This window comes from Rhipicephalus microplus, chromosome X (genome assembly GCF_043290135.1).
Source record: "Rhipicephalus microplus isolate Deutch F79 chromosome X, USDA_Rmic, whole genome shotgun sequence".
Taxonomy (NCBI): Eukaryota; Metazoa; Arthropoda; class Arachnida; order Ixodida; family Ixodidae; genus Rhipicephalus; species Rhipicephalus microplus.
The window spans coordinates 242162669-242188771 of record NC_134710.1 but is presented as its reverse complement, the minus strand read 5'-3'; the positions used below and the strand labels follow the sequence as shown (position 1 = coordinate 242188771).

The following is a 26103-nucleotide window of genomic DNA, read 5'->3' as shown; positions in this document are numbered from 1 at the left end:
ATAACGTGTGTTCCAAACGGAGCGGCTCGCACGTCGAAAAATATTCAGTTCAGCTGTGCTGTGTATCGTTGCAGAGAACTCGTGTTCAAGTCACGAGCTTGTGCAAGTCAACAAGTTATGTATAAACGTAACTTATATTCATAAAGCATTCGTCAACTAAAATGCTGTTGCAGTTACGTAGCGACTCGTAGCAGTCAGTCGTAAAACGTAAAGGTGCGGACATTTGAAGTCGCAAATTGCTTGTGTACATAGTATTTGGGCACGTCCTTCCATTGCACAGCGAACCTTCATTAATGTTGAAAACGCTGGAGAAATGTTGGGGAATTTATACACTGAAAGGTCAGGAGGTATTGAAGGAAGTCGAAAAGCGGAAGCATAGCGAAATGCCAAATATGTTGCCGGAAATGTAGAAATATTTGGTTTTCCTACGCAAACATGCGAATACATCAGGCTGCCGCGTTCCAGGATTGCGGGCATTGATTATTGATATGGGGGATTTAACGTCCCAAAACCAACATATGATAATGAGATGCCATAATGAAGGCCTTCGGAAATTTCGACCACCTGGGGTTCTTTAACGTGCACCCAAGTCTGTGCACACGGGCCTACAGCATTTGCCTCCATTGAAAATGCAGCTGCCGCAGCCGGCATTCGATCCTGCGACCTGCGGGTCAGCAGCCAAGTACCTTAGCCACTAGACCTCCGCGGCGGGGCGTGATGATTGCGGGAATGCCGTAATCCTGGGGCCATGGCCAGGAACCATTATCAGGGTTGTTTATGTGTAGAACGGCTAACTTTGGTAACTATAGTGGTCAGTGTGAGCGAATGTAAATACTTTAGTATCACCCCAAAACATAGAAGTACGAAGAAATTCCGGGGGGTGTCGAACCCCCTTAACTCCCCACCTGTTACGGCCCTTCATACTGTTGCTCACGCGAAATACCACTGCTAAAAATGGCACCCCCTGTTACAACCTTGTCTTAACGAATGAAATAACGTTACATGTAATTGCAGAGAAGATCACTGAATTACAGAGACCAAGTAAAAATAAACATGCAATTACATAACTACCAAAAATGTATTTGCTTCCAAATAAATAATAACAGGAAATACACTTTGTAAATATCTAGCATGAATGTCCACAAAATCGTATACTGCCACGCGTGCTTCTTTTTCTGTTATTGCAATAACAATTATATGGACATTGTCAGCTGAATTTTGCCGCCGGCGTCAGCGAGCACCGTCATTCGCCATATATATATACATATGTATATATATGGAAACGCAAGAAAGAACAATAATTCAGAAAAAGACTCCGGCACGTGGCATCGAACGTCCGACCTCTTGCTAGCGAGTGCGTGGCGTTAGCCACTGAACCACAAAGGAACACCTCCTTCCACGTTGAAACGGCAAGCCATTTATACCTGCCACTTATCGCTGGCAATGCCGATCTCGGGGGAACAATCGTGTTTTAAGCATTACCAGCGAAATGGCGCGAAGAACGCGCGTCACCAATTCGTCAGAACGCGGCGACGCGCGCTCATGCGTTCATATCGCACGCGTATTTTCCCCGCGAAGAAGGAGGATGGTGGTGGTGGGGAAGACGCACACACGCGCGCGCGCTTATCTCGCGGCGTGGAGAATTGCACCCCTTGGGCTTTCACTGGAACCATTTTTTGTAGTTGGCCGCGGTGGTCTAGTGGCTAAAGTGCTCGGTTATGGACTCGCTGGTCATGGGATCAAATCTTAGCTGTGGCGGTTGAATTTTCAATGGATAAGAAAATGCTGTAGGCCCATGTGCTCAGTTTCGGGTGCACGCTAAAGAACCTTATAAGTTGTCAAAATTTCCGGAGACTTCTATTACGGCATCTCTCATAATCATATGGTGCTTTTGGGACGTTAATTGTCATATAGACCACTACTAGAATGTGCCTCAGTCATGTGGAGCCCTCATCAAGACAACCTGAGAACAAAATCAGAAAAAGCTCAACGATGTGCCATCCGCTTCATATGCACGAATTACCGCCGGTTAGATTCTGTCACCCAGATGTTGGAGTCCTGTGAACTGAAATCACTTGAGACACGAAGACAAAAGAACCGGTTGAAAGCTCCTTTCAGGGTACTGCAAGGACAACTAAATAATTAACAAAGATTTGTAACAAAAAGTGCCAGGGAAACAAAGCAGTCGGGTTTATCACGACTGTATTTTAGTATTGTACTCTTGTCGGAGCGATGTGTTTTGTCTTTCTTTTTTTTCAGCTGCGATTGAGCATTGGACTGCGTTGCCAGGCGTTGTAGTAAATGCAAGCGATCTTTGCAAATACGAAAAATTGTTGGACATATATTTGAGTGATGGAGCTGTCAGATGATAAGCCTGCATGTTTCTTTGGTTTGAGTTTCTTTGTTTTCTTTGCCCCAGCTGTGTCTAAGGCTTGTAATGCGTAGCCAGGCATTGCTGTAAATGTAGGCAGTGTTTGCCGATTTGATAAAGTGTTACACATGTATTAACTGATTGCCCTACCAGCTGACATAGATGTATGTTGGTTGGTTTGTATTTGGTTGTACCTTCCCTGTAAAAGCCCTCAAGAGAGAGCTGACAGTAATATAAAATAAATAAATAAACATATCAATCAAAGCAAGTCTGTTGTACTTACCGGGCGCACGAGTCTCTGTTTGTGTAAAAGGCACGCTTTTCAGACAGCGACGTATGAACTGAGACACTTATTCGCGTTAATCTGTACCTGTGAGTACGTTTTGCGCGTCATTTTTGCGTGAGCAACGCGGGGGCACGTTTTGATCTGCTTGCCATTTTTAGCATGACAATGAATTTTGTTGCTATCGCATTAATTGCTTCGCCTTTGCGGCGAACTTGTAACTTTATTAAATGTAATCGATCCGTTACACGGGTAACCACTGCTTTAATTAGGCTGCGTCGAAGTTTCCAGGAGCATTTTGGACTATTTTAGATTGTTTTGATAAGCTTGTGTGCACAACGCCAACAGTACAGCTTATTCAAGAACTAACGAAACTACGAACGATAATAAGGCAGGAGCCTTCGATGCCATATTCATACAGATGCTGGCACACTTTACCGCGGACCAGAAAACGGCCGTGCACTGATCGCCACTATCAGTGTAGTACAGCATGTATTGCTTGTTCTGTGACTTAATTTCCTGGGCGCAATTTCACCCATTAAATTCGTCTTTACCATCCCGACTGCCACATACGTCATCGTCACAACCACTTGGCACCAATGGTTTTTATCAAGGATAGGCACTGATGGTTCGCTCACACATGTAGATCACTGTCGTCCATTGTGCAACTATACTGAACTCATCATCAAGGGCTTTGGTAAAGTCATAATAATTGTATACACTGCGCTACTGAAGTTTATATGAGCTTTGCGGCAAACTTGACTATTTCAGCATCATTAGAAAGAGACCACTCCCACTTGTCTCATGTCATATAGTCAGAATTGTGATACGCGTAATATGCGGGTATTCACCAATTTATGTATAGGTTTTATTAGTGGTGTCTTTACGATTTCTTTATTATATAAACAATCGTGAAGACTTTCCGTGATTCATTCATCTATTTTTTATTTTCATTTGAAGATTCATGAATGATGGGCTTGATTTTGTTATCCAAGTTTCTCGTACAGTCGCAGCTATTAACGACGCCAGCAGAATAGAAATTGTGGCTACCAAAGCCAGCATTCACAAAAATGCTCCTATAGTAGCACAGTCTGTGAGAGCACATACCAGCCGACAGCGATGATGAAAAGATTAGCGAAAGTGGTCGCTCAATGGCAAACAGCTCATATGATTGAAATGCTTCGCGAATTTGGCTCCAGAAGTGGAGCGGTAATAAAAACCAGCGCCTGTATCCTCAGCGCCGCTTGGCGTCATTTTTTGTGGGCGCGACCAGGTTGCAACTGTTCGGAATACTTATAAAAGGTGATGTCATGTTTCTCAGCCTAAAATGAATGACTTATGCACACCTGAGGCATAAACAGCCGTGTGTGCCAACAAACTCAAATCTTTACCGATGAAATATGTGCGACGTCGAACGCATTAGGGCATTAGCATGCTACCAGGGAGCCAAATATTTGATCGTTACGGGATTTTCACTGGTTGCGTGTAATATCGCCATTCAACGCAGCCACCCGGCTTCGACCAATCGTTGAGCAACGCCTACAAAAGGTGGTTCGTGAACCGATGACGTGCTTTCGCAAAACGTTCTCTGCTGACGAAACGCCATCGATATAGCCTCGCGGACGGCCAGCACCTCAATCAAGTGCACAAAACGACTGCTGACTGGAGGGCGATAATCTGTGTGGCGTGTTTGGCTTTGACGAAGATGGGTGATGACTGCCGTGACACCGAGTGCAGAACGTCCATTTAGGTCGAACTTATGTGGTGGGACCTGTGGCGCAATTTATTGGCTGGGTTGACTGACTCAATAGCCTTAACCCTATACGGCTGTCTGTAGGCCACTTTGCTTGAAAAGTGCACCTGGATCTTCGCAGACCGGGCAGCGGGGCACAACATAATACAGCAACCAGAACTCTAGTGATAAGTTTCTAGTCTCAGCGACAAAAGGGCACAACGGCCAGATTGCCTGTCATGGCGACGTTCCACTTTCCCAGAATCGTATACCATGTGCAGCCTGTAGTTTGTCAATGCCGTGAGCAATATCGTCGCTCCTGCTTAGTTTTGCTGAGACTCACGTACCAGCATTTGTTTAGGAGGACAGTATGGTGCAGTGGACGTTTCAATGTGTCTTACTGTTTAGTTGCTGGAACCAGTTCAATCTACCCAGGCGGTGGTAATTAGTAAACAGAAGAATAGATTGAATACTCGTCTGTACAGTTTATGAGTGCCCATGGCACACAACCCTCTTCACATGTTGCGTCATGCGAGGGAGAGGTGAAGCCCCATCAAATAGAAATGTATTTTGTCTGCCCTATACGTTATTCCTTCGTAGACAGTGACCTAATCTACTTGATTCACTTTCCCTCGACTCCAGGCTTGCGTGAAGAATATGAGCTTTCTGCGCGTCTTATAGCATATATACCTGTACACGTTAGAACAAAAAGTAACGGATCACAGTTACAATTACTTGAACAACCTAATTGATTGCAGCTGTCAGTTAGTGCCGCAAGAAAGTAACTAAGGAATTACTAAAAGGTAGTGAAATAGTTATGTTACTTTTCTACAAAGTGTAGTGGGGAATTCGCAAGGCACTGACTAGTGGGACCATCCCTGAGTGCGAAGCGCGAGCGTGTGCACGAGCTGTAGACGCTGGGCTACCCGAGCATTTGTGTCTGTACCGGCTGCCTGCCTACTACCTGGCGTCGCTACTAAACTCCCTTGCAAAGTGGTGGAAGTATGCTGGGTACGCAAACCTGGCACTTCGAAGCCGGAAGCTGCCCACTGCATCAGCAATGCCTGATCAGACGACCGAGCAAGGCACCACCCGGCAAAGCACGGCCCAATATCAACTGGTCATCGTACCTACCACCTTGCGCCAACGGGATCCCTCCTTCTTTAGCGGCACCGAGGACCAAGATGTGGAAGACTGGTTGCAGCTGTTCGAAAAAGTGAGCGCCGCCAACAAGTGGGACGACCTCTCGAAATTGGAGTATGTCCCAATTTATCTTGAAGACGTCGCCAGCCTGTGGTTCACAAACCACCGTAATGAATTTACCACTTGGGCCGCTTTCAAGACCACCCTTGCAGCTGTGTTCAATCGCCCCGCAGTGCGCAAGCTGCGTGCTGAACAGTGCCTACGCGGACGAGCACAAAGACAGGGCGAAAGCTTCACAAGCTATATTGAAGATGTCATCGATTTATGCCAGCGCTTTAACCCTGAGATGACCGAACAAGACAAGATTAGGCATATCTTGAAAGGAATAGACGATGATGCCTCTCAAATGTTGCCGGCAAAGGGCCCAAGTACCGTATCCGAACTTGTGACCTTGTGCCAGAGCTTGGGAGAGATTCGGAAACAACGTGCGTCAGTTCGGAGGTCGACGACGGCAGATGACTCTCTCGCTGCCCTGGCCGTCGGTGGTGACAGCACCCTGCTGGAACAGATAAAAGACTATGTACGCGAAGAGGTCGCACGACAGCTTTCGTGTCTTTCGTATCCGCCGAGCACCGAAGCACCGGCGAACCACCTAAGGCCGACAATCAGACAGGCTATTCAGGAGCAGGTCTCCGAGGCGTTGCTATTACCTACGTCTGCCTCTCCACCAACACTTGTTGCCGCGCCACTGACTTATGCGGCCGTCGCGGCAATGCCTCCACCTTGTATGCCACTGTATACGCCACAACCTGTGTGACCTTCCACCGCGCCGTTTCCACCTACACAGCAGCACGGCGGAAATCCTTGGCGCACTGCTGACAACCAGCCCATATGTTACTTTTGTGGAATTCCAGGTCACGTTGCACGTCTATGTCGTCGGCGCTTCGCAGTTAATGCACCAAGATACGCTGACTACTCGTTTTGGCCTCCAGACCACGCGCCTCACGTGCCACCTGAAGTTCACGAACGCGATGCGCAAGCTGCTTCCAACACCCGAACCTCCGCTTCTCGACGTTCTACTTTGCGCTCGCCTTCCCCTTCAACAAGTCGTCGTTCTGTATCGCCTATGCGTCGACGACCCAGCTCCATTGAGACGGAAAACTAACTGCCGCCGCTCCGGAGGCACTAGCTGCGTCGTCGTCTAATCGTTTAAGTCCTCGCCTGTCTCCCGCCAATCTTATCGATGTAATCGTTGAAGGTGTACGAACACTTGCACTCATCGATACCGGTGCCGCGATATCTGTGATTAGTCAGAGAATCTGCCGCTCTCTTCGTCAAGTGACGATGCTTTCTCCCGTGGTTCCTCTTAGCACTGCGAGCGCCCAACAAATTGAGCCCGTCGCGGCATGTACAGCAAAAGTGGTTATTCGCGACGTGTTGTACATCATTGAATTTCACGTGTTGGCTTTATGTTCCCACGATGTCATCCTAGGATGGGATTTCTTATTACGTCATCACGCCGTCGTGACTGCGCTCGGGCCGAAGTGGAGCTGTTACCATTTCGTGATGTGCCTTCTGTTGATGCAGCCGTATCTAGTGTGGCTAGCCTTGTCGTTGCGATGGACATAGAGCTTTCTCTTTTCAGCGCCCAGTTTGTCCCTGCCTGCTGCGCTTCACTTTCTGACGCTACCGTCCTATTTATACCATTTGACATCTTCGGTAGCCACCACCACAGATCGCTACCATTCGCCGTTCTTGAGCTTTGTCAAGACACTACCGGAATATTTATTTCCAATCCCAACTCGTGCCCCCTCAGTTTGCGCTGCAACGAGACACTCGGCCACATTCAGCTTATCGATGAAGGTACTATCGTGCCTGCCGATTTCGTCGACACCAAGCCGAATATGGAGCTGAACGCATTGGTTCCTCACTTTGCCTCCAACACCATGTCGTCTGATGCGTTTCTCCGTTCTATTGACAGCCATGTCGCCCCGGCTCAACGAGAGTAGCTTGTTACCCTGTTGCACGAATTCAGGCGTTCGTTTGACTTTCCCCAAGCGGTGCTAGGAAGAACGAACACCGTTGTGCACACAATTGACACAGGGAAGAGTACTCCTTTGTGCCAGCGCCCCTATATCGTGTGTCCCCGGCGGAGCATCGCGTAATTGCAGAACAAGTAGACGACATGCTACAGCGCAGAGTCATTAAGCCTTCTTGTAGTCCTTGGTCTTCACCAGTTGTACTCGTCAAAAAAAAAAGATGGTTCGATCTGGTTCTGCGTAGACTACAGGCGCCTAAACACATTACGAGGAAAGATGTTTACCCTCTTCCCCGCATAGACGACGCTCTCGATTGTCTCCAAGGTGCAGAATTCTTTTCCTCGCTTGACCTTCGCTCAGGTTATTGGCAGGTCCCAATGTCTGAGTCTGATCGTCCAAAAACGGCGTTCATCACACCGGATGGTCTCTATGAATTCACCGTAATGCCATTCGGACTCTGCGATGCGCCCGCCACATTAGAGCGAATGATGGACAGCATTTTACGCGGTCTCAAATGGAACATATGCTTGTGCTATCTTGATGACGTTTTGGTCTTTTCACCAGATTTTACTTCACATCTCACTCGTCTGCGCAAGATTCTACAGTGGCTTACAAACGCCAGGCTTCAGCTTAACCTGAAGAAATGTCACTTTGGGGCTAAACAACTCACCATAATTGGTCATGTCGTCTCGAAAGCCGGCATCCTTTCCGACCCTGACAAGCTTCGTGCTGTTGCCGAATTGCCTAAGCCGACTACAGTTAAAGAACTACGGAGCTTTGTGGGCCTGTGCTCCTATTTTTGTCGGTTTGTCCGGAACTTTGCTTCTATCATCGCTCCGCTCACGAAACTTCTTGCCAGACCTGCAGATGTTTCGAATCGTACAGCAGCCTGTGACGAATCCTTCGCAACACTGCGCCAACTCCTTACCTCACCACACGTACTGCGTCATTACGACTTTACTGCGCCGACTGAAGTACACACGTATGCAAGTGGCGTCGGTCTTGATGCAGTACTCGCACAACGCAAACCAGGTTTTACGGAGTATGTGGTCGCCTATGCCAGTCGCTCTCTCACTAAGGCAGAAGCCAACTATTCAGTTACGGAAAAATAGTGCCTGGCGATTGTGTGGGTGTTAAGCAAGTTTCGCCCCTATTTGTATGGTCAAACTTTTGATGTGGTAACTGACCATCACGCACTCTGTTGGTTGGCTTCACTGAAAGATCCTTCTGGTCGCCTCGGACGTCGGGCACTACGCCTCCAGGAATTCAACATACGCGTCGTCTACCGATCGGGGCGAAAGCACTCTGACGCAGATGCGCTTTCACCATCACCCTTGAAATCTGATGATACGGAAATATGAGCCCTTGACCTTCCCCTTTCTGCCGTCAGCGTCACAGACATGCCATCCGAACAGCGGAAGGACCCTTGGATTGTCTCGCTCTTGAATATGCTTTCTGATGCATCGACTTCCGGTTACCCGCGTGCTCTTCGCCGCCAAGCAACGCATTTCACCATACGGAATGGCTTGCTATACCGTCGCAACTACCAAGTGGTGGGTCGTAAATGGCTGCTAGTCATACCCAGCCATATGCGGTCTGATATCTGTACACGCACACGCTGGTGCGCTAAAGACGTATGAACAAATCCGCCAACGTTACTACTGGCGGGGTATGTACACGTTTCTACGCAAACACATTCGCTCATGTTCCCTGTGTCAGCAGCGCAAGACATTTCCTCATTCATCCGGTCAACTGCAGCCATTACCATGTCCTGCTCGCCCATTTGATCGTGTTGGGATTGACCTTTACGGCCCACTACCGTCCTCTGTTGGTGGTATGGATGGGTGATTGTGCCTGCCGACCATCTAACAAGGTACGCCGAAACGGCAGCGCTACTTAGGCTGGTGCTCGTGACGTTGCAACCTTCATCTTGCATCGGTTTGTTCTTCGTCATTGTGCACCACGGGAGCTCCTGAGTGACAGGGGCCGCGTATTTTTGTCCGAAGTTCTGCAGCAGCTCTAACGTTCATGCCGTACGGTACACCGCACATCAACAGCTTACCACCCTCAGACGAACGGCCTAACGGAATGTTTCAATAGAACCCTCGGAGACATGCTCGCTATGTATATTGATTCCGACCACTCCAATTGGGACGTTGTTCTTCCTTTCGTGACGTACGCCTACAATACGGCGATTCAATCAACAACAGGCTTTTCTCCGTTTTTTCTTTTATATGGTCGTGACCCATGCAGCACACTCGACACAATTCTGCCATGCAATTCTGATGCCTCCGAGTTCAGCCCAGTTTCTGAAATGGCCGAACATGCCGAAGAGTGTCGTCAGCTTGCACGGTCCTTCACAGCCGATAATCAAGCCCTCCAAAAAAATCGCCCCGACCGTGATCTTGTTCAGGACACTTTCCCCGTCGGTTCTATTGTGTGGCTCTGACTGCCTTTCTACTCTCCTGGACTGACTCCCAAGTTTGCACCGAAGTATACAGGCCCTTACCGCGTCATACAGCACCCTTTTTCTGTCAGCTATGTGATTGAACCGCTCAAGTCGTCCACGGACAAGCGTCGCCTTGGTCGTGAGACGGTCCACGTCAGTCGTCTCAAGCCCTGCTACGACCCTCCTGTTCTCTCATCACCTTGAGTCGCCAGGATGGCTCGTTTTCGTGACCGGGGTATTGTAGTGGGGAATTCGCAAGGCACTGACTAGTGGGACCATCCATGAGTGCGAAGCGCGAGCGTGTGCACGAGCTATAGACGCTGGGCTGCCCGAACATTTGTGTATGTACCGGCTGTCCGCCTACTACCTGGCGTTGCTATTAAACTCCCTTGCAAAAGCTATATTTTCATCGTACCAACACTGTAACTAAAACGTTCGGCTATTTTTAGCACCCTCTGGAGATATCCGCACAATGTTCGCATTCGCTGCCCGTTGCTTTTAGAAAATTTTTGTAGGCAATTCTTTCTGTTTTTTTTTCTTCTTCGTGATTGTATTGATGAAGATAAAGCCGGCAGACGCCACCCATTAACTTTGTTGCAATTAATGTTATGCGAAGCAGCCAGCGCATAACAAGCTAGGCCGATTTTCTTTGCTTTGAGTGAAGCGATACGAGGTGGATGGATGCTTTTGTGTAAATTGAGAAGTTATGCGCCTACCGTGCGTTTACCACTCACGCCTTGTACACTGGCGCGTAAAGGGCATATAACGGCCAGAGATTACGTCGGCAATCACGCTTGAGTAGAGGCGTCAACTTTATAGCCACGAAATGCGCGCTAGGGTTTAATGACTGCATATATGTATTCAAGTGCAACAATCGAGTATAGCTTACTTAGTCGTATGCACACGTGTGTAATGTTTATCGCATTGATGTAGAATTGGATATCAAGCTCTGCAACAACATTTGCCATTGTAGTTTTAACTATATACTGGCTTGGTTCTGTGGTAGAATACTTGTCTGCTATATGCAGAATGGGTTCTAGTCCGGCTCGATTCGTGATTTTTAATCCTTGCTTCCGTCAGAATATTTCACTCATCGGCAATCACGACAGGTGTTCCTTTTTGTGATACGGGCTCTCCCTCACGCTGACGCATCAAGATTTTCAAAGACGGGGTCGATATAGATTATCAAGCACCTTTGACGCCTATACCGCATACCACGGGCAGCAGTATGCCAGTGATATGTGCCGCATGAGACTTGGGGAAAGGATTTCATGAGTTACGTAACAAGAAGATCACGTTATTGATGCCATGACCAGCAAATTGCCTTCTTCATACGGTGGTGTTCTCCTGTGTTAGTTATAGTATGTATCAAGTAATGAGGGCTGCGGGACAGCGCCATTACGTAGGCGGGCTAGATAGGTAAATAGAGAAAAATGGTCAAAATTTCTTTGGTTCGCTAAAAAATGGTTCGTATTTCATAAAACTGACACTGAAATTCAATTTAAGAGTGTTTGGCGCTTTACTTTTTTTTACGGCTTGTAAAATGCGGGCCCATAATGACCACTGGAAAGGTGAAGTCGTACCTATCGAGCTATAGTAGCGTCAATTTTAATGGTGGACCAATATCTGGTGGATTGTTAAGACGAGGAAACTAAAACAGATCACACGGTTTTTCGCCTGTTGAAATTCACGTGGCTGCTCATAGCACGACCACGAGCTTTCTATTTTATACTTTTGCAGGGTTTCTCCAACACGCACCAGTATTCGATCGACCCAAACCGACAACATTGTTTGCCATCCGGGCTCCCACGATGCGCTGAAACTTTACTGTGTCGCATGAGGTTGGGCGTGGCATTTACGAATTCGTACTCTTGTCTCCTTGGAATGGCGAGCACTTCGACATGCAACATCTGCGCCTGCGAGAAAACGCTTGAGCACATTCTATGTCATTGCCCAGCACACCAGACCGAACGACGTATTATGGAAGCCAAGCTCTGTCAGCTGGATTCACGGCCGCTTACAGAAGAGAAGATCCTGGGACCTTGGCCGACGGCTTCCCATACGCGCAAAGCCACGAAAGCCCTCTTGTACTTTTTAAAGACCACCAAACTTCACCACTGCTTGTGAAAGAACTGTGCGAGGCCGTGCTGTGTAGTCTCGAGCTGACTATTTATGCTTCTCTTTCTTACTCCTCTTCTTTTCTGTCTCTTTCTGTTCTATTATTCTCCTTTTCCCCCACCCCAAGTGTAGGGTAGCCAACCGAGCCAAGCTTAGTTAACCTCCCTGCATTTCCTCTCTATTTATCTCTCTCTCTCTCTTGCCTAATTCCCGTGTTCAAGGCTCAGTCTCCAATTACACGCTCTTGTTCTGTGATACGCTCTTGTTCTGTGATACAAAGTAACGAACTAGTACTAATGAATCACTCTATACAGCAACAAAATCGAGCATAATTGCTGCATCAGAAACACTGAAGGCAAAACATCAGATAAAATTAGGGGCAATAATCGCATTGTGGCAAGCAGTGTAGCTCAAGATACCAATGCTTGTTTCCCTGGGCCCAGGAGTGTCGTTCAACGAATAGATGGAGGGAAAGTTTTGGCGTTACGTCTGTGTCATCAGGCGATATGTGATTACTTATGTGGACAGGCATTTTATCGGGCCACGGAATGGCTATCTGACATGGCTGCAAGGGAGGGCCAGTTCCGTATACAGTGTAATATTAAACTGTCTTCTACTGGAGAGACATCGACCAAACAAATGCACCAAACCAAGAATAGCAGTTATATAGAGATTTATTTTAATAAAATGATTGTTATATAGTATCTCAAGCATTTCTTGTACCAGGATGTTCAGGCACACTTTGTTGGTTCACTGCGTTCTTGTGTAGAAAACAGAGCCAGCAATCAGCACACCTACGGGATCCGGTACTTTTTCTGAAGTTTTTTTTGTGACAGCGATTTTATGGACATTCTCCACGGGCTTCTGTCGTCGCTTTAATGTCTCGTATAAATTACAAATTCATAAGATCGAAGCATCATATGTACCACTGGCGGGTAAAAGCGCCTTCGTGAGCGGGGGCGCCCAACATGGCTGACGCAGAAATTAAACAAGCCGGCCTATATCTCCGTCACTCGGAGGGTGCATGCGATAACATTTCTCCACTTGCGAGGTCTGCCGTCGAAATGCCGCTCAATTAGAGAGAAAACGCCCTACCCACCTTGAAGGAGCATGAAATGACGCGAGGAGGGGGGGGGGGGTCAGTCGTTTGAGCAAAACTGTAAACTGAACAAAATGGCGCGATTGCTGGGGCGTGCATTATGTCGGCCGGCGGTGGCTCGTACACCCATCTATACGTGCTGCTGACTGGTCGAGTTGGTGCATGATAAAATTATATTGCTTTAGCGCAGCTCAGTTTGCGTTTACAACGCGAAGAGACAGCGAAATCCACTTATGTACCAGCAGCGGCCCTATTCTCGAATACCACTATATGGTATTGTTATGCGAGATGCGTACGATTAACTTTAATTTTATTGAAAATGCTTCCTCGCTTTGTATAAGGTTTGATTGCAGAGCACAGGGTCATGTACGATACAAGGACACACACACACACACACACAGATAGAGGAAGAAAGAGATTGAAGAAAGTTACCCCAAGAAAGTCACCCGCAGGTCGCGGGATTGAATCCCGGCTGTAGCGGCTGCATTTCCGATGGAGGCAGAAATACTGTAAGCCCGTGTGCTCAGATTTGAGTGCACGTTAAAGAACCCCAGGTGGTCGAAATTTCCGGAGTCCTCCACTACGGCACATCTTATAATTATATGGTGGTTTTGGGACGTTAAACCCCACATATCAATGAATCATCTACGCGGCTAAAGAAGAGCAAAAATGATCAAGTAAGGAATGAAGAGCTCAAAGCAAAGATTGCGAATGTGGTGGAATCGTACACTCGGGGACGGTGCCACTCCAGTGGTCGTTGTCCAGGCACTCGAGCACAGCAGCGCCGAGCATCATGTGGTCTGGCCGGCAGGCGAACTGCATCTGTTGACCACCGCGGTACTGTGACCCATGCTCACTTTCCACGTAGCCGTTCTCTGGAGCAGGCAGTGCCGAACACACCACCTCTGCTCACCGCCGGCCGGAATGCGAGAGATAGGAAAGAGCGTTCTTGCATCAGCCAGAGCACGATTATGTTGCTTAAAAGCGAGGAAAAATTAAATAGAATATTTTATTCCTCTCTTCATAAACACAAACGAGAGCGGAACGCAAGGAAAAAGATCCGTAGCGTCGAAAAATATGAGAAGAATTTTGAACCCGCGCCAAAATGAAAGCAACAGGGGTAAAAAATACATACAGTGCAAATCAATGCAAACACAAGAAGAAAATCGGTAACATTAATGTATTTGATTACCATCGTAGGATTCAAACATAAAAAAATAACGTACATACAAGAAACAAAAGTGATTTCATCCGAATATTGGACGAAACTCAGAGAAAGTAACCTTATATGTACAGCGCTGGGCCTTTATTGAAATGTTTAATGCTTGTTTAATGCTTAACCAGGCTTTCAAGTAAGCGGCAGCGTGAAGACACAAGAGCAATGAAACAAAGTAGATGCCACGCGTCTTTGTGCCGCCGTTTTCTAACAAGTGCGATAATGGTCCAACTAGCCCAAATCCAAGTACTGCTCGAGTCTAAGTGATACACTGTATGCGGGCACACGACTATTAAAGTTCAGCAGTGTCAGAATGCCTCCATTATTTTCTCGTCATACATCCTTGTTTACGTGGGTCATCTTGAAAGCGTAAAGGTTTGACCCTTTAACCATGCTAAGCTGAGAATATTTTGCTGTATGGGCACGCTGAGGTATGTTAGCACCAACCCTATCGTTACTGAGCAAGAATCTTCGATATGTTATGCTTCGTACTTGTGCCCTAGACAGTGTGACAACATTTAAGTATTGAAATTTTAAATACGTTGTAGATCACAACTCGATCGTTGCTTGTAGAATATATATCTGCGAAGACATAGCATACCGTTTTCTTTGCCGAATTTTCACCGTTTGTTGTTGATATGCGCATCCCAATCAAGTGGTTTCAGTATGAGTACCGTGGAAAAAAAACACAAAGCTTTTCTTCTCAAGCACTCATTGCGACTGAATTTACACGTTTGCGAATAATGTGAGGAGTTAGACTTAGCTGGCGCAATTAAGAAATTAAATGTCAAGGTATTTTTTTGAATACAGGCGTGCACAGTTTACTTTTTGAATTGCGTGATGGCAAAAAAGGCGTGTTCTGACGAACGGCCGCTAGGAATCGTATGAAGGCAACAATTTTTTTTTGTATACGCTCGGACGCTCATTTATTAACGAATTAGTTACCTGAACCTGTCCTCTTCAGGCAGGTACTGAAACGTAACAGATCTTTTATCGACGACCCGGACGTTTCCATTTCTCGGTCATGCGAGCAAGCAGCTGCCTCGTGGTTTCCGCTCTGAGACAATGTTTTCACCACTGAAGTACACACCTTCACAGCGCGGCAGTGAGCCGGACCACTGGCCAGTGTCGAGGCACTCCACGGACGCCTGTCCCCGCAGTGCGTAGCCCAAGGGACACGAAAAGTGCGCCCGAGAGCCGACCGCCCGCTGCTCGGCCTTCACCACGACGAGGCCATCAGAGGCACCGGTGATGTCGTGGCACTCGGCCACTGCAGTGTAGCAATTGAGTCTTGAGACTTTGCAGGCGCTAGAAACGTCACACTGGACAGGAAACACGCGAAAGTGCGCAAGCATGGCTACGGGGAAAATTTATGTGCGTGGAAGCTGCTGAGAGCTATAGCATGAAATAGTTTATGCTCCTAACGAAGCGAAATTTCATGACTAGCTGAATAAGCTTATTTTCTTCTATGGATCTAAATTCGCCGGGAAAAACACTAAAAGCAAAAGATACAACCGTAACTATGCATATCTTCAACAAAATGTTACTGATCGGCAAGCCGGCAGCTATTGTGACGAGTTGTTACGTATATAGGGTGCAGGTTCGATACCCAGTCACTGTGAATGCATTTTGATGGGAGCGAAACGCGAAGAACACGCGTGTTTTATAGCTACAGGTGCACGTTAACGAACCCCAGGCGGTATAAATGAATCCGAAGTCGTGCCTACGGCGTGCCTCAGTCATATCTTGGTTTTGGCACGTGACACCCCTGCACTTAATATTACTGTCACGTATACGCTCACCGCTTTTGTTGAAATGAAGGTGGCGCAAGCGTCTTGTGTGCCATTCCTATGTAATCACTACTACGTAAAGAGCTGGGACAGTTGTCTTAAGAATTGTACTTATAGGCTTTTGAGGCTACTCTCATGAAATTCCTCGCTATTACGGAAAGCCTATGCATTGAGGCCCATCACAATATTCTTATAGAATATAGATATGCATGGACGCGGGTAATATGGAGGTGTGAATAACAAGTACAAGCATGCGCGCTGACCTTGGCAGATGGGAGGAGGCGCTGACCAGTTCCCTGAAGGCAGGCACATGGCCTGCTGGCTGCCGCGTAGCCGCTGGCCCTCATCGCACGAGAAGACCACCTTGGTGCCCATCCGCGTCGTCGCGGTGCTGACCGACAACCCGCTCACGCTCGGCAGTGGACGACAGTGCACCGCTGAAAAGGGCACCGTAAGACAACAATTTTATATACTGCCAGTATCTCGTATAATCATCATGCAACAATATTACGCACTTTCCGCCTCGATGCTACTGACACCCCGCTTCTATGAAAACGAAGCGCGAAAATTGACACAAATTTGTAGACCTGCTGTTTACCCACCGCGGTGGGTCAGAGCACGTGGCGTTTTGCTACTTAGCGTGAGATCACCGCTTACATTCTCGCTTATGACGACCGAATTCTGATGGGATGCAAAAGCGATGATTTACCGAGCAGTGGGTGCGCATTATAAAGCCTTTGATGAACAAAAGTAATCGGGAGATCTCAAACATGCAGCATCTCCGCACGTTGCGTTTAAATGCACAAATGACTCGTAAGGCGTTTACTTAAAGTGGATTTGAAATTTGCAAGCCTTCAATCATGGCCGTATTTTTATCGTGCTGCAAGGTGTGAAAAGGCTGCGCGCAAACTTGTAGTGAACTACCATGCCTCCTTACTGCGAGTGTTCAAAGTTAGGCTTCGGAGTTTTCTTGAAATTCAGCACTGAAAAAAGATAAAAAGCATTTTTCGAGGTAACCTATGTATTCGTATCCAGGGGGACACAATGTGAGACAATAATTATGGCTGTCAGTGTCCCAATTGCCTATTTTTATTAATTAATATTTGAATGACTGCAGTAAGCGGGTATATTGTCACGCAGCAAAGGACGACACAGTTGTCTATAAAGAAAACAAGTTTATTAGAGCGAACCTGTGCTGCCCTAACAACTGAAAGAATACACAGGTGGCGAAGCAGCGGCCGGCAAAACAACGGACACGCTAGTGAGCGTCGGCAATCGAATGTTGCGGCATCGGCTGTGCGGGAATTCATATCCCTCGGCGCGAGGGTTTCTCGGATAGTCAAATTGTATCGAGAACGCCGTGATAGCGTTTGTGCGAAACGCCGTTCGTTTGGAACGCTCGAAGCGCTGTTCGATAGCGTTTGTTCGAAACGCTGTGATAGCGTTTGTTCGAAACGCTGTGAAAACAGTGATAGCACAGGCCGGCGCAGCCAGGCCGGAAAAACAGAACACAAATAAACAAATCCAATGCATGGTTCGCGGCATTACCCCCCCCTCTAAGAGTGCATCGACCCGATGCTAACATAGGGGACAGTCCAAACAAATTAAAATAAAAGTTCGTCATCGTCCGTAGAAAGGTTTTAAGCGAACCACATGGACGACTTCGGGCCGCGTGCGTCGTCGTGATGTACGGGAGTCACCATCGAGGATAACTTCGTACGTTAGTTCGCCAACACGTCGTAGAATCCGGTAGGGTCCGAAATAGCGCCGTAGAAGTTTCTCACCGAGTCCACGTCGTCGAATGGGAGTCCAAACCCACACACGATCTCCAGAATGGTACTCGGCGTCTCGGCGTCGGAGATTGTAGCGTCCGGCATCCACCAGTTGCTGGTCCGTTATACGAACTCGAGCGAGCTCGCGGGCCTCCTCCGCACGTTGGAGGTATCCTTGCACGTCGGCGTTGAGGTCGCCGTCCTCTACGTGCGGAAGCATGGCGTCGAGCATTGTAGTCGGCCGTCTTCCGTAGACGAGCTCGAACGGTGTCATCTGCGTGGTTTCTTGGATAGCCGTGTTGTACGCAAACGTGACGTACGGGAGGACTTCGTCGCACGTCTTATGTTCAACGTCGACGTACATAGACAGCATATCCGCGATTGTCTTGTTCAGCCGTTCCGTTAGTCCGTTCGTTTGGGCGTGGTACGCCGTCGTTCTTCGGAGATCTGTGTTGCTGTAGCGTAAGATTCCTTGCATGAGCTCCGCAGTGAAGGTCATTCCGCGGTCCGTGATTAGGACCTCAGGGGCTCCATGTCGCAGCACGATTTGGTTAATAAAGAACTTTGCAACTTCTTGTGCAGTTCCCCTAAGATGAGCGGTGGTCTCTGCGTAGCGCGTCATGTAGTCTGTCGCTACGACAATCCATTTGTTCGTGGATCGAGATGTAGGGAACGGGCCCAGAAGGTCCATTCCGATCTGTTGGAAGGGCCTCGTTGGGACGGCGATCGGCTGCAGAAGTCCGGCGGGTCTCGTCGGTGGTGTTTTTCGTCGCTGGCAGCCACGGCAGCTCCGGACGTAGTGGGTGACATCGGATGTAAGGCGGGGCCAGAAGTATTTCGCCTTGATTTTCGTAATCGTGCGAGCTGTTCCGAGATGTCCGGAAGACGGGTCGTCGTGGCACGCTTCCAAAATTTCGTCATGAAGGTCTGCGGGGATGACAAGTAGATAATTCGTTCTCGTTCCGGGGTTGAAATTCTTTTTCACTAGGATGGAGGTTTTGAGGCTAAATGCTGGTAAGTTGCGCTTGAACGCCCTAGGCACGGCGACGTTGCGTTCTTCGAGGTAGTCGATCATGGAGCGGAGGTCAGGGTCGGCACGCTGCTGGGCGGCTAGGTCGCTCTCTGTCACGACTCCGAAGAACGCGCTGTCTTCATCGGAGTCCTGTGGTGATGGGTCGACGGGGGCACGGGACAGGCAGTCGGCGTCGGAGTGTTTCCTGCCGGATTTGTAGAATATTGTAACGTCGAACTCTTGCAGGCGCAAGCTCCACCGCCCAAGACGGCCAGAGGGTTCCTTCAAATTGGCGAGCCAACACAGCGCATGATGGTCTGTCACAACCTTAAACGGTCTACCATAGACGTATGGGCGAAATATTGAAATGGCCCATATGATAGCCAGGCGCTCTTTCTCGGAGGCAGAGTAGTTTCTCTCCTCCTTTGACTAACCACGGCTTGCATAGGCGATTACCTTTTTGTAACCGCTTTGCTTTTGGACGAGGACGGCACCCAAACCGATATCACTGGCGTCCGTGTGCACTTCCATTTCGGCGTTTTCGTCGAAATGAGCGAGCACGGGCGGGTTTTGCAGGCGTTGTTGCAGCTCGCAGAATGCCTTTTCTTGGTCGTTTTGCCATCTGAAAGGGGTGCTTTCTTTCGTCAGGCGCGTGAGTGGCTCTGCAATGTGTGCGAAGTTTATGACGAAGCGCTGGTAGTATGCGCACAGTCCGAGAAACCTTCGCACACCCTTCTTATCTTTCGGCCTTGGGAAGTTCGCAATGGCTGATGTTTTGGCCGGGTCAGGTAGGACTCCCGCGGCGTTCACGACATGACCCAAGAACTTGAGTTCCTCGTACGCGAAACGGCACTTCTCAGACTTCAGCGTTAACCCCGACGTACGAATGGCCTAGAGTACAGATTCCAACCTTGTGAGGTGTTCGTCGAAAGTCCGGGCGAATACGACAACGTCGTCGAGGTATACGAGGCAAGTGTGCCACTTCAAGCCTGCTAGCACAGTGTCCATGACTCTCTGAAACGTTGCGGGCGCCGTGCACAGCCCAAACGGCATCACCTTGAACTCGTATAGACCGTCCGGGGTTATAAATGCAGTCTTCTCTCGGTCTCTCTCGTCCACTTCAATTTGCCAGTAGCTGGTCTTCAGATCCATGGATGAGAAGTACTTGGCGTGGCAGAGGTGGTCGAGGGCGTCGTCGATTCGTGGCAGGGGGTACACGTCCTTTTTGGTGATTTTGTTTAGTCTCCGGTAGTCAACGCAGAATCTTAAAGTGCCATCTTTTTTCTTCACGAGTACAACCGGCGCAGCCCACGGACTATTCGATGGCTGTATTATGTCGTCGCTGAGCATGTCATCTACTTGAATCCGGATGGCTACGCGTTCGTGTGAAGAAACGCGGTACGGTGACTGTCTGGTAGGTCGGGCTCCATCTTCGGTCATTATCCGGTGCTTCGCCAAAGGTGTCTGACGTAACTTCGCGTTCGAGGAAAAACGCTCGCTGTAGCGACGGAGCAACTCCAGTAATCTGTCCCGATTTTCTTGCGACAGCGCCGGGTTCACGTCGAAAGGATGTGGCAGCCTGGAAGCATCTGCGCGTGCGCGTTCAAAAGTGGCGACCACGATCACTTGACTCGCTTCTTGCGTTTCTTCGAGGAACGCAATCGCAGCGCCCTTGTTTAGATGCCAGTACTCCTCGGTGAAATTGGTGACGAAAACGTAGGATCTGCGTTGCTTAAACCGCGCAATGCCTCTTGCGACAGACACACCGCGGTCTAGAAGCAACCTTTGGTCAGTCTCCACGACAGCGTCGACGTCAGGAGCAGCACCTTCACAATAGACAGCGATCATCAAGCTTGCGTGGGGTGGCAGGGTGACGTGATCGTCGGCGATCGTTACAGCAGCACGGTGTCCGAGGTTTGGCTGCGGCGTCTTGGAGTGATCGGAAGAAAACGTTATCGACCTGGTCTGCAGATCAATTATTGCGCCATTGTCCGTCAAAAAGTCCATTCCGAGAATTACGTCGCGGGAGCAGTTAGGCAAAATGACGAACTCCAAAGGGTAGGCAGTGCCGTCTATGGTGACGCGCGATGTGCACATTCCACTTGGGGTCACGAGGTGGCCTCCTGCTGTGCGTATGTGCGGACCGTCCCATCTGGTCGTAACTTTCTTTAGCTTGGACGCGAATGACCCGCTCATGACCGAGTAGTCGGCTCCCGTGTCGATGAGGGCGACTACGTCAAGGCCGTCGATGGACAACTTGACGTCGGATGCCGCTTTCCTCGAATTTCGGATGCGTCGTGGCGTCATATCGCGGCTTGCGCGTGTTGATGGTCGGGCACTATGCGTCGTCATCGTCGTCTTCTCACCGGCAGGCTTCGTCATTTCGGGTACGCGTCGCGCAGCGTAGCTCTCGTCGTTTTCGGGGGTCTCGTCATGGTGTCGTCGGGTCGTCGGGATGAGGGCATGTCGTGAATCACGGTCTTGCGTCGTTGGAGGGTTTTCATTTTCTCGCCGTTGTGCAACTTCACCTCCAGAAGTTGCTGCTTTTAGTTTCCCCCTCGTGGGCTGGGGGACCTTCCACGGGCGAAGTCAGCATTGCTGCGACGGTTGGGGGATTGGTACGGGTAGGGCGACGGCGAACGGTTGAAACGGGATGGTCCACGGCTGGTGTTCGACAGGTATTCTTCGATCTCAAATGGGCGCTGGCCGGCTCGCGGGCGGGGTGCGTCGACGGAGAACCCACGCAAACCCAGCCACTTGTACGGGCAGCGGCGGTAGACGTGGTCGGCCTCTCCGCAGTGGTAGCACAGTGGACGATTATCTGGCGTTCGCCACACCTCGGTCTTCCTGGGCGCCTGGTTTCGGGTTACAGGGGGTCGGACGGGCGACATTGGGCGGCGGTACGGCGGGGCCTCTTGATAACGGGTTGGGACGGGTCGAGGTCGACGAGCAGCAGCGGAGTAGGTCATCGCTTGTGGTTCGCACGATGCTTCCGATGGCGCGGAATTCCCCAGTGCTTGCTGAACCTCCTCGCGGACGACGTCAGTGAGGGAGGCGACTTGGGGCTGCGGCGTTGCTGGGAACAATTTCCTCAGTTCCTCGCGAATGACGGCGCGGATGGTCTCCCGCAAGTCTTCCGTCGCCAATCCAGGGGCGTTTACCGGGTTCACCGAAAGGGTGTTGAGTGGTCTATCGTATTGCCGCGAACGCATATCCAAGGTCCTTTCGATCATCGAAGCCTCGGTGACGAACTCAGCGACGGTCTTAGGGGGGTTGCGGATGAGTCCAGCGAAGAGCTCTTGTTTAACTCCCCGCATCAGAAAGCGCACCTTCTTCTCTTCTGCCATTTCGGGGTCAGCTCTCCGGAACAGCATCTTCATCTCCTCAGCGAACAGTACAACACCTTCGTTAGGGTGTTGCATTCGCGTCTCCAACAAAAGGGCGGCTCGTTCTTTCCGCACAACCGTAGCGAATGTTTTGAGGAATTCGCTCTTAAAGACAGTCCAGTCGGTTAGGAAGCCTTCATGGTTCTCAAACCACGTTCGAGCTGCATCCTCCAAATAGAAGAAGACATGACGAAACGTTTCTTCGTCATCCCACCTGTTAAAGACACGGATGCGCTCCAGCTTCTCCAGCCACTCTTCCGGGTCTTCACCAGGAGATCATCGGAATGATGGGGGCTCACGAGGTTGTTGCAGAACGACGGGAGGGTTGGTAGCGCTGGTCATGGTGCCTGCGTTGATCACCGTGGTTTTTACGTCTTCTTTCCTTTTTTTTATCCGGGAGCAGTCCAAACTCTGGCTGAAGGCCTTGCTGTCGGCGGCTGACACGAGTTGGGCGTGCTTGTCGTGTTGGGCTTGCTTGTCGGCTTGGCAATGGCTTAGGGTTCATGGACCCCGCACCTCCACCAGATGTCACGCAGCAAAGGACGACACAGTTGTCTGCAAAGAAAACAAGTTTATTGGAGCGAACCTGTGCTCCCCTAACAACTGAAAGAATACACAGGCGGCGAAGCAGCGGCCGGCAAAACGACGGGCACGCAAGTGAGCGTCGGCGATCGAATGTCGCGGCATCGGCTGTGCGGAAATTAATATCCCTCGGCGCGAGGGTTTCTCGAATAGTCGAATTGTATCGAGAACGCCGTGATAGCGTTTGTTCGAAACGCTGTTCGTTTGGAACGCTCGAAGCGCTGTTCGATAGCGTTTGTTCGAAACGCTGTGATAGCGTTTGTTCGAAACGCTGTGAAAACAGTGATAGCACAGGCCGGCGCAGCCAGGCCGAAAAAACAAAACACAAATAAACAAACCCAATGCATGGTTCGCGGCAATATTTGTACTCAAAAGTTAGAGGCGTCGTCGCGTTTCGACACATTTACACTTGGAAGAATTCTTTTATAGCTGTTGTCCGAGATATCCTTCCGTAAATTTTATTGTGCTTAGCATGATTACGCACGCAAGACAGTCAGCACTGGCGCGAAGCGCCTCCCTGATGGGCCGCGGCAGTGGCCGGCGTCGTTTATTCTGACAATGGGTCAAAGATGATATCGTTTACTTTTTACTACCGGCTGGTGATAGGAAGCTATATGACTGTCCATCACATCAAGGACGAACATTGCGCCGATCTTCACGGCCCTGCATGCGCAATCGTGCAATTCACAATTAAACCTTGCCTCGGAATATCTTGGTGCACAGACAGGCTAGAAGAATATTGTCGTGTAACTGTGTTGCCTCCAATTTTTCAATACAAATATGGCCACTTGCTGCAGTTATTAAAAAGTTAATTATTAAATCTTAGTTAATTGTGCACTGACAGTCACCGTTGTCTCGATTTGTGTCCCCCTGGATACACAAACCATCGGCAAAAGTGCTTCCCCGTGCTGAATTTTAAGAAAACCATAAACCTTAACTTTGAACACCCGGTATAGCGGGGCCATAAAGGCCATTCCTTAAGCTGTTCTTTTGTGTGGAGGAGCCTAAACGCATCGTGGCTTAATAATGAGAACGCACTGGACAAGATCTTCCGAAGGATTGCCGTCTCTGTCTAATCTATATGTGACAACTACAAAGTAACTATACTGGTGAATAGGCCAAGTGCTTTCCACTATGGTAAAAACACTGTACTGTAAACAATGCGAAAAGAAGTTTATGTGTAAGTATCCTAGCTTAAAGACTAGCTTTTTTGGCGCGGTTTCAAAAAGAAGCACCTTTGTTCTCAATTTATCAGCGCAGCCAGTGCCGCATGCACTATGCTACTTAATTGAGCGTCGTGCAAGGATCTGTTGTGCACACGTCCTCAGCCATCTTGCCCGCCTTCGCTTGAAAGTGTAGATGCCGCAGAAGCTATACCCATAGCAGATTACATGGTGTTGCAAATGTCGGTTATAGTAACGCGGGGACCGCAGTGTTTCATGGGTGGTATTCACCAAAACTTTTTACGCTATAGTATCTTTGAAAACATGATCCCGTGCAGCACGGCGTGCGTCACTAAAAAAACCTTTTCAAAAAATTAGAAGATTCACGATACCGAATGTTCTTGACACACATTGACTGTGTAACTTCAAAATGCAGAACCCTTTAGGCAGTCGATGAAACAGTGAGCGATACGCTGTCAATATTTAATGAAAGGGATCCCGGGAACACGTGGCCTGGAGCGCTCTGGCCGCTGATGGCAGCGCGTTTTAGCGGGAGCGAAAGCAACCGCAACCTCTTTTCGCATCATCTTGAAGACAGCAAAAGAACCAGACTTCGGTGATATAAAACCAGAGGCAAGATTGCAGCCTTCTGCCCCTTCACGGTGATTACCGGTTTCGGATGGTATCGTCTATAAGGGGGAGGAAGTTGTCAGACCTCAGAAAGTCTGAAGTTCCACCCATCACCGAACGGGGGCGAATAATCGGCAGCTAAAGAAGAACCATAGTGGCTTCGTTTAAATCTGCCGTCAGGGACGCCAAAATATCCGCAAGAGGCACCATAGTAGGCTCACAATTTCAAGCGGTGAGAGCCCCCATTTTGGGAAAAAATGCTCTTTTCTACACAATTGAAGGGTAACATTCGAATTCCGCGTCGCGCATAGTATTTCTGAGCACTAAATTTGTTTAGCGATCACGGTGCTATCTGAGCTCTACTATAGATTCTCTTATCCGTGACGAAGCGGAAAACACGTGCTGCCGCTTTCTGACGGAGGCAGCGGGCGCCAGATGCGCAGTTAGTTTTCATCCCATGATTGGCGTGGTCATCGGCGTTCCGTTTTCTTTTTAGAATTTTTTATTCGCTTCTGTAAGTCCCTCCAGTTGCTGTACGTATAGTATCTGTACTGCTGTATGGTGCCGCAAGAATTGTCATACCGGCAAAGGCATCGATTTCTGAATGTTTCACGGCGATGACAGGTAGATTATTTTTGCCAATACGTGCATATTTGTTATTTAGTGATGGAGATTTCACCCTGAGGCCTTTTCACCAGTATCAGTGGTGTGTATTTGTGTACTACGTATTTTTTCACTGATCCTGCACGTGTTCGAATGCTAGCACTTCTCTCGACTTTCGCGCCACCATGATTTCCTTGCGAAAAACCCAACCTTGTTGTGTCCTCAGCTTGAATGCACTATCTGGTAATGCAGTAACACGTGCAGATGTTAAGTCATGCTCGGTGGAAGCAGGAGCTGTAATTCGAAGCTTTCAGTAAAGCACCTCATGATGATTTCTATGAATGTTTTCTAATTATAGTTTCTATAAAAACGAGACACGCTTATCTGTTCGTTTTGCCTTTTAAAACGAAGGCGTGCCGTTTGCGAGCTTCTGATAATGGTGCTAACACGATAAATTTATTACTTTTTTATTTAAACATGATTGTTGGTTTGCTGTCAATAAATAATATGGTTCCCTGTACACACTCGTGAATTGTTTTTACTGAGGCCAGCTGTCGAGTATGCCTTTCGCCCCGCCGCGGTGGTCAAGGGGCTAAGGTACTTGGCTGCTGACCCGCAGGTTGCGGGATCGAATCTCGGCTGCAGCAGCTGCATTTCCGATGGAAGCGGAAACGTAGTAGGCCCGTGTGCTCAGATTTGGGCGCACGTTAAAGAA

The 26103-nt window shown here is 48.8% G+C and overlaps 1 protein-coding gene across 1 annotated transcript in view; it reads right to left on the bottom strand.

Annotated features, from left to right (window-relative positions):
* Positions 1–26103, bottom strand: part of LOC142776033 (sushi, von Willebrand factor type A, EGF and pentraxin domain-containing protein 1-like) — a 496230-nt gene that overhangs the window by 6089 nt on the left and 464038 nt on the right. The window contains exons 19-21 of the mRNA XM_075878866.1: positions 16504–16677; positions 15541–15720; positions 13963–14139 (exon numbers count right to left, since the gene is read on the bottom strand). Of these exons, the coding sequence (XP_075734981.1) occupies positions 13963–14139; positions 15541–15720; positions 16504–16677 (531 nt within the window). The remainder of the gene's footprint in view (positions 1–13962; positions 14140–15540; positions 15721–16503; positions 16678–26103) is intronic.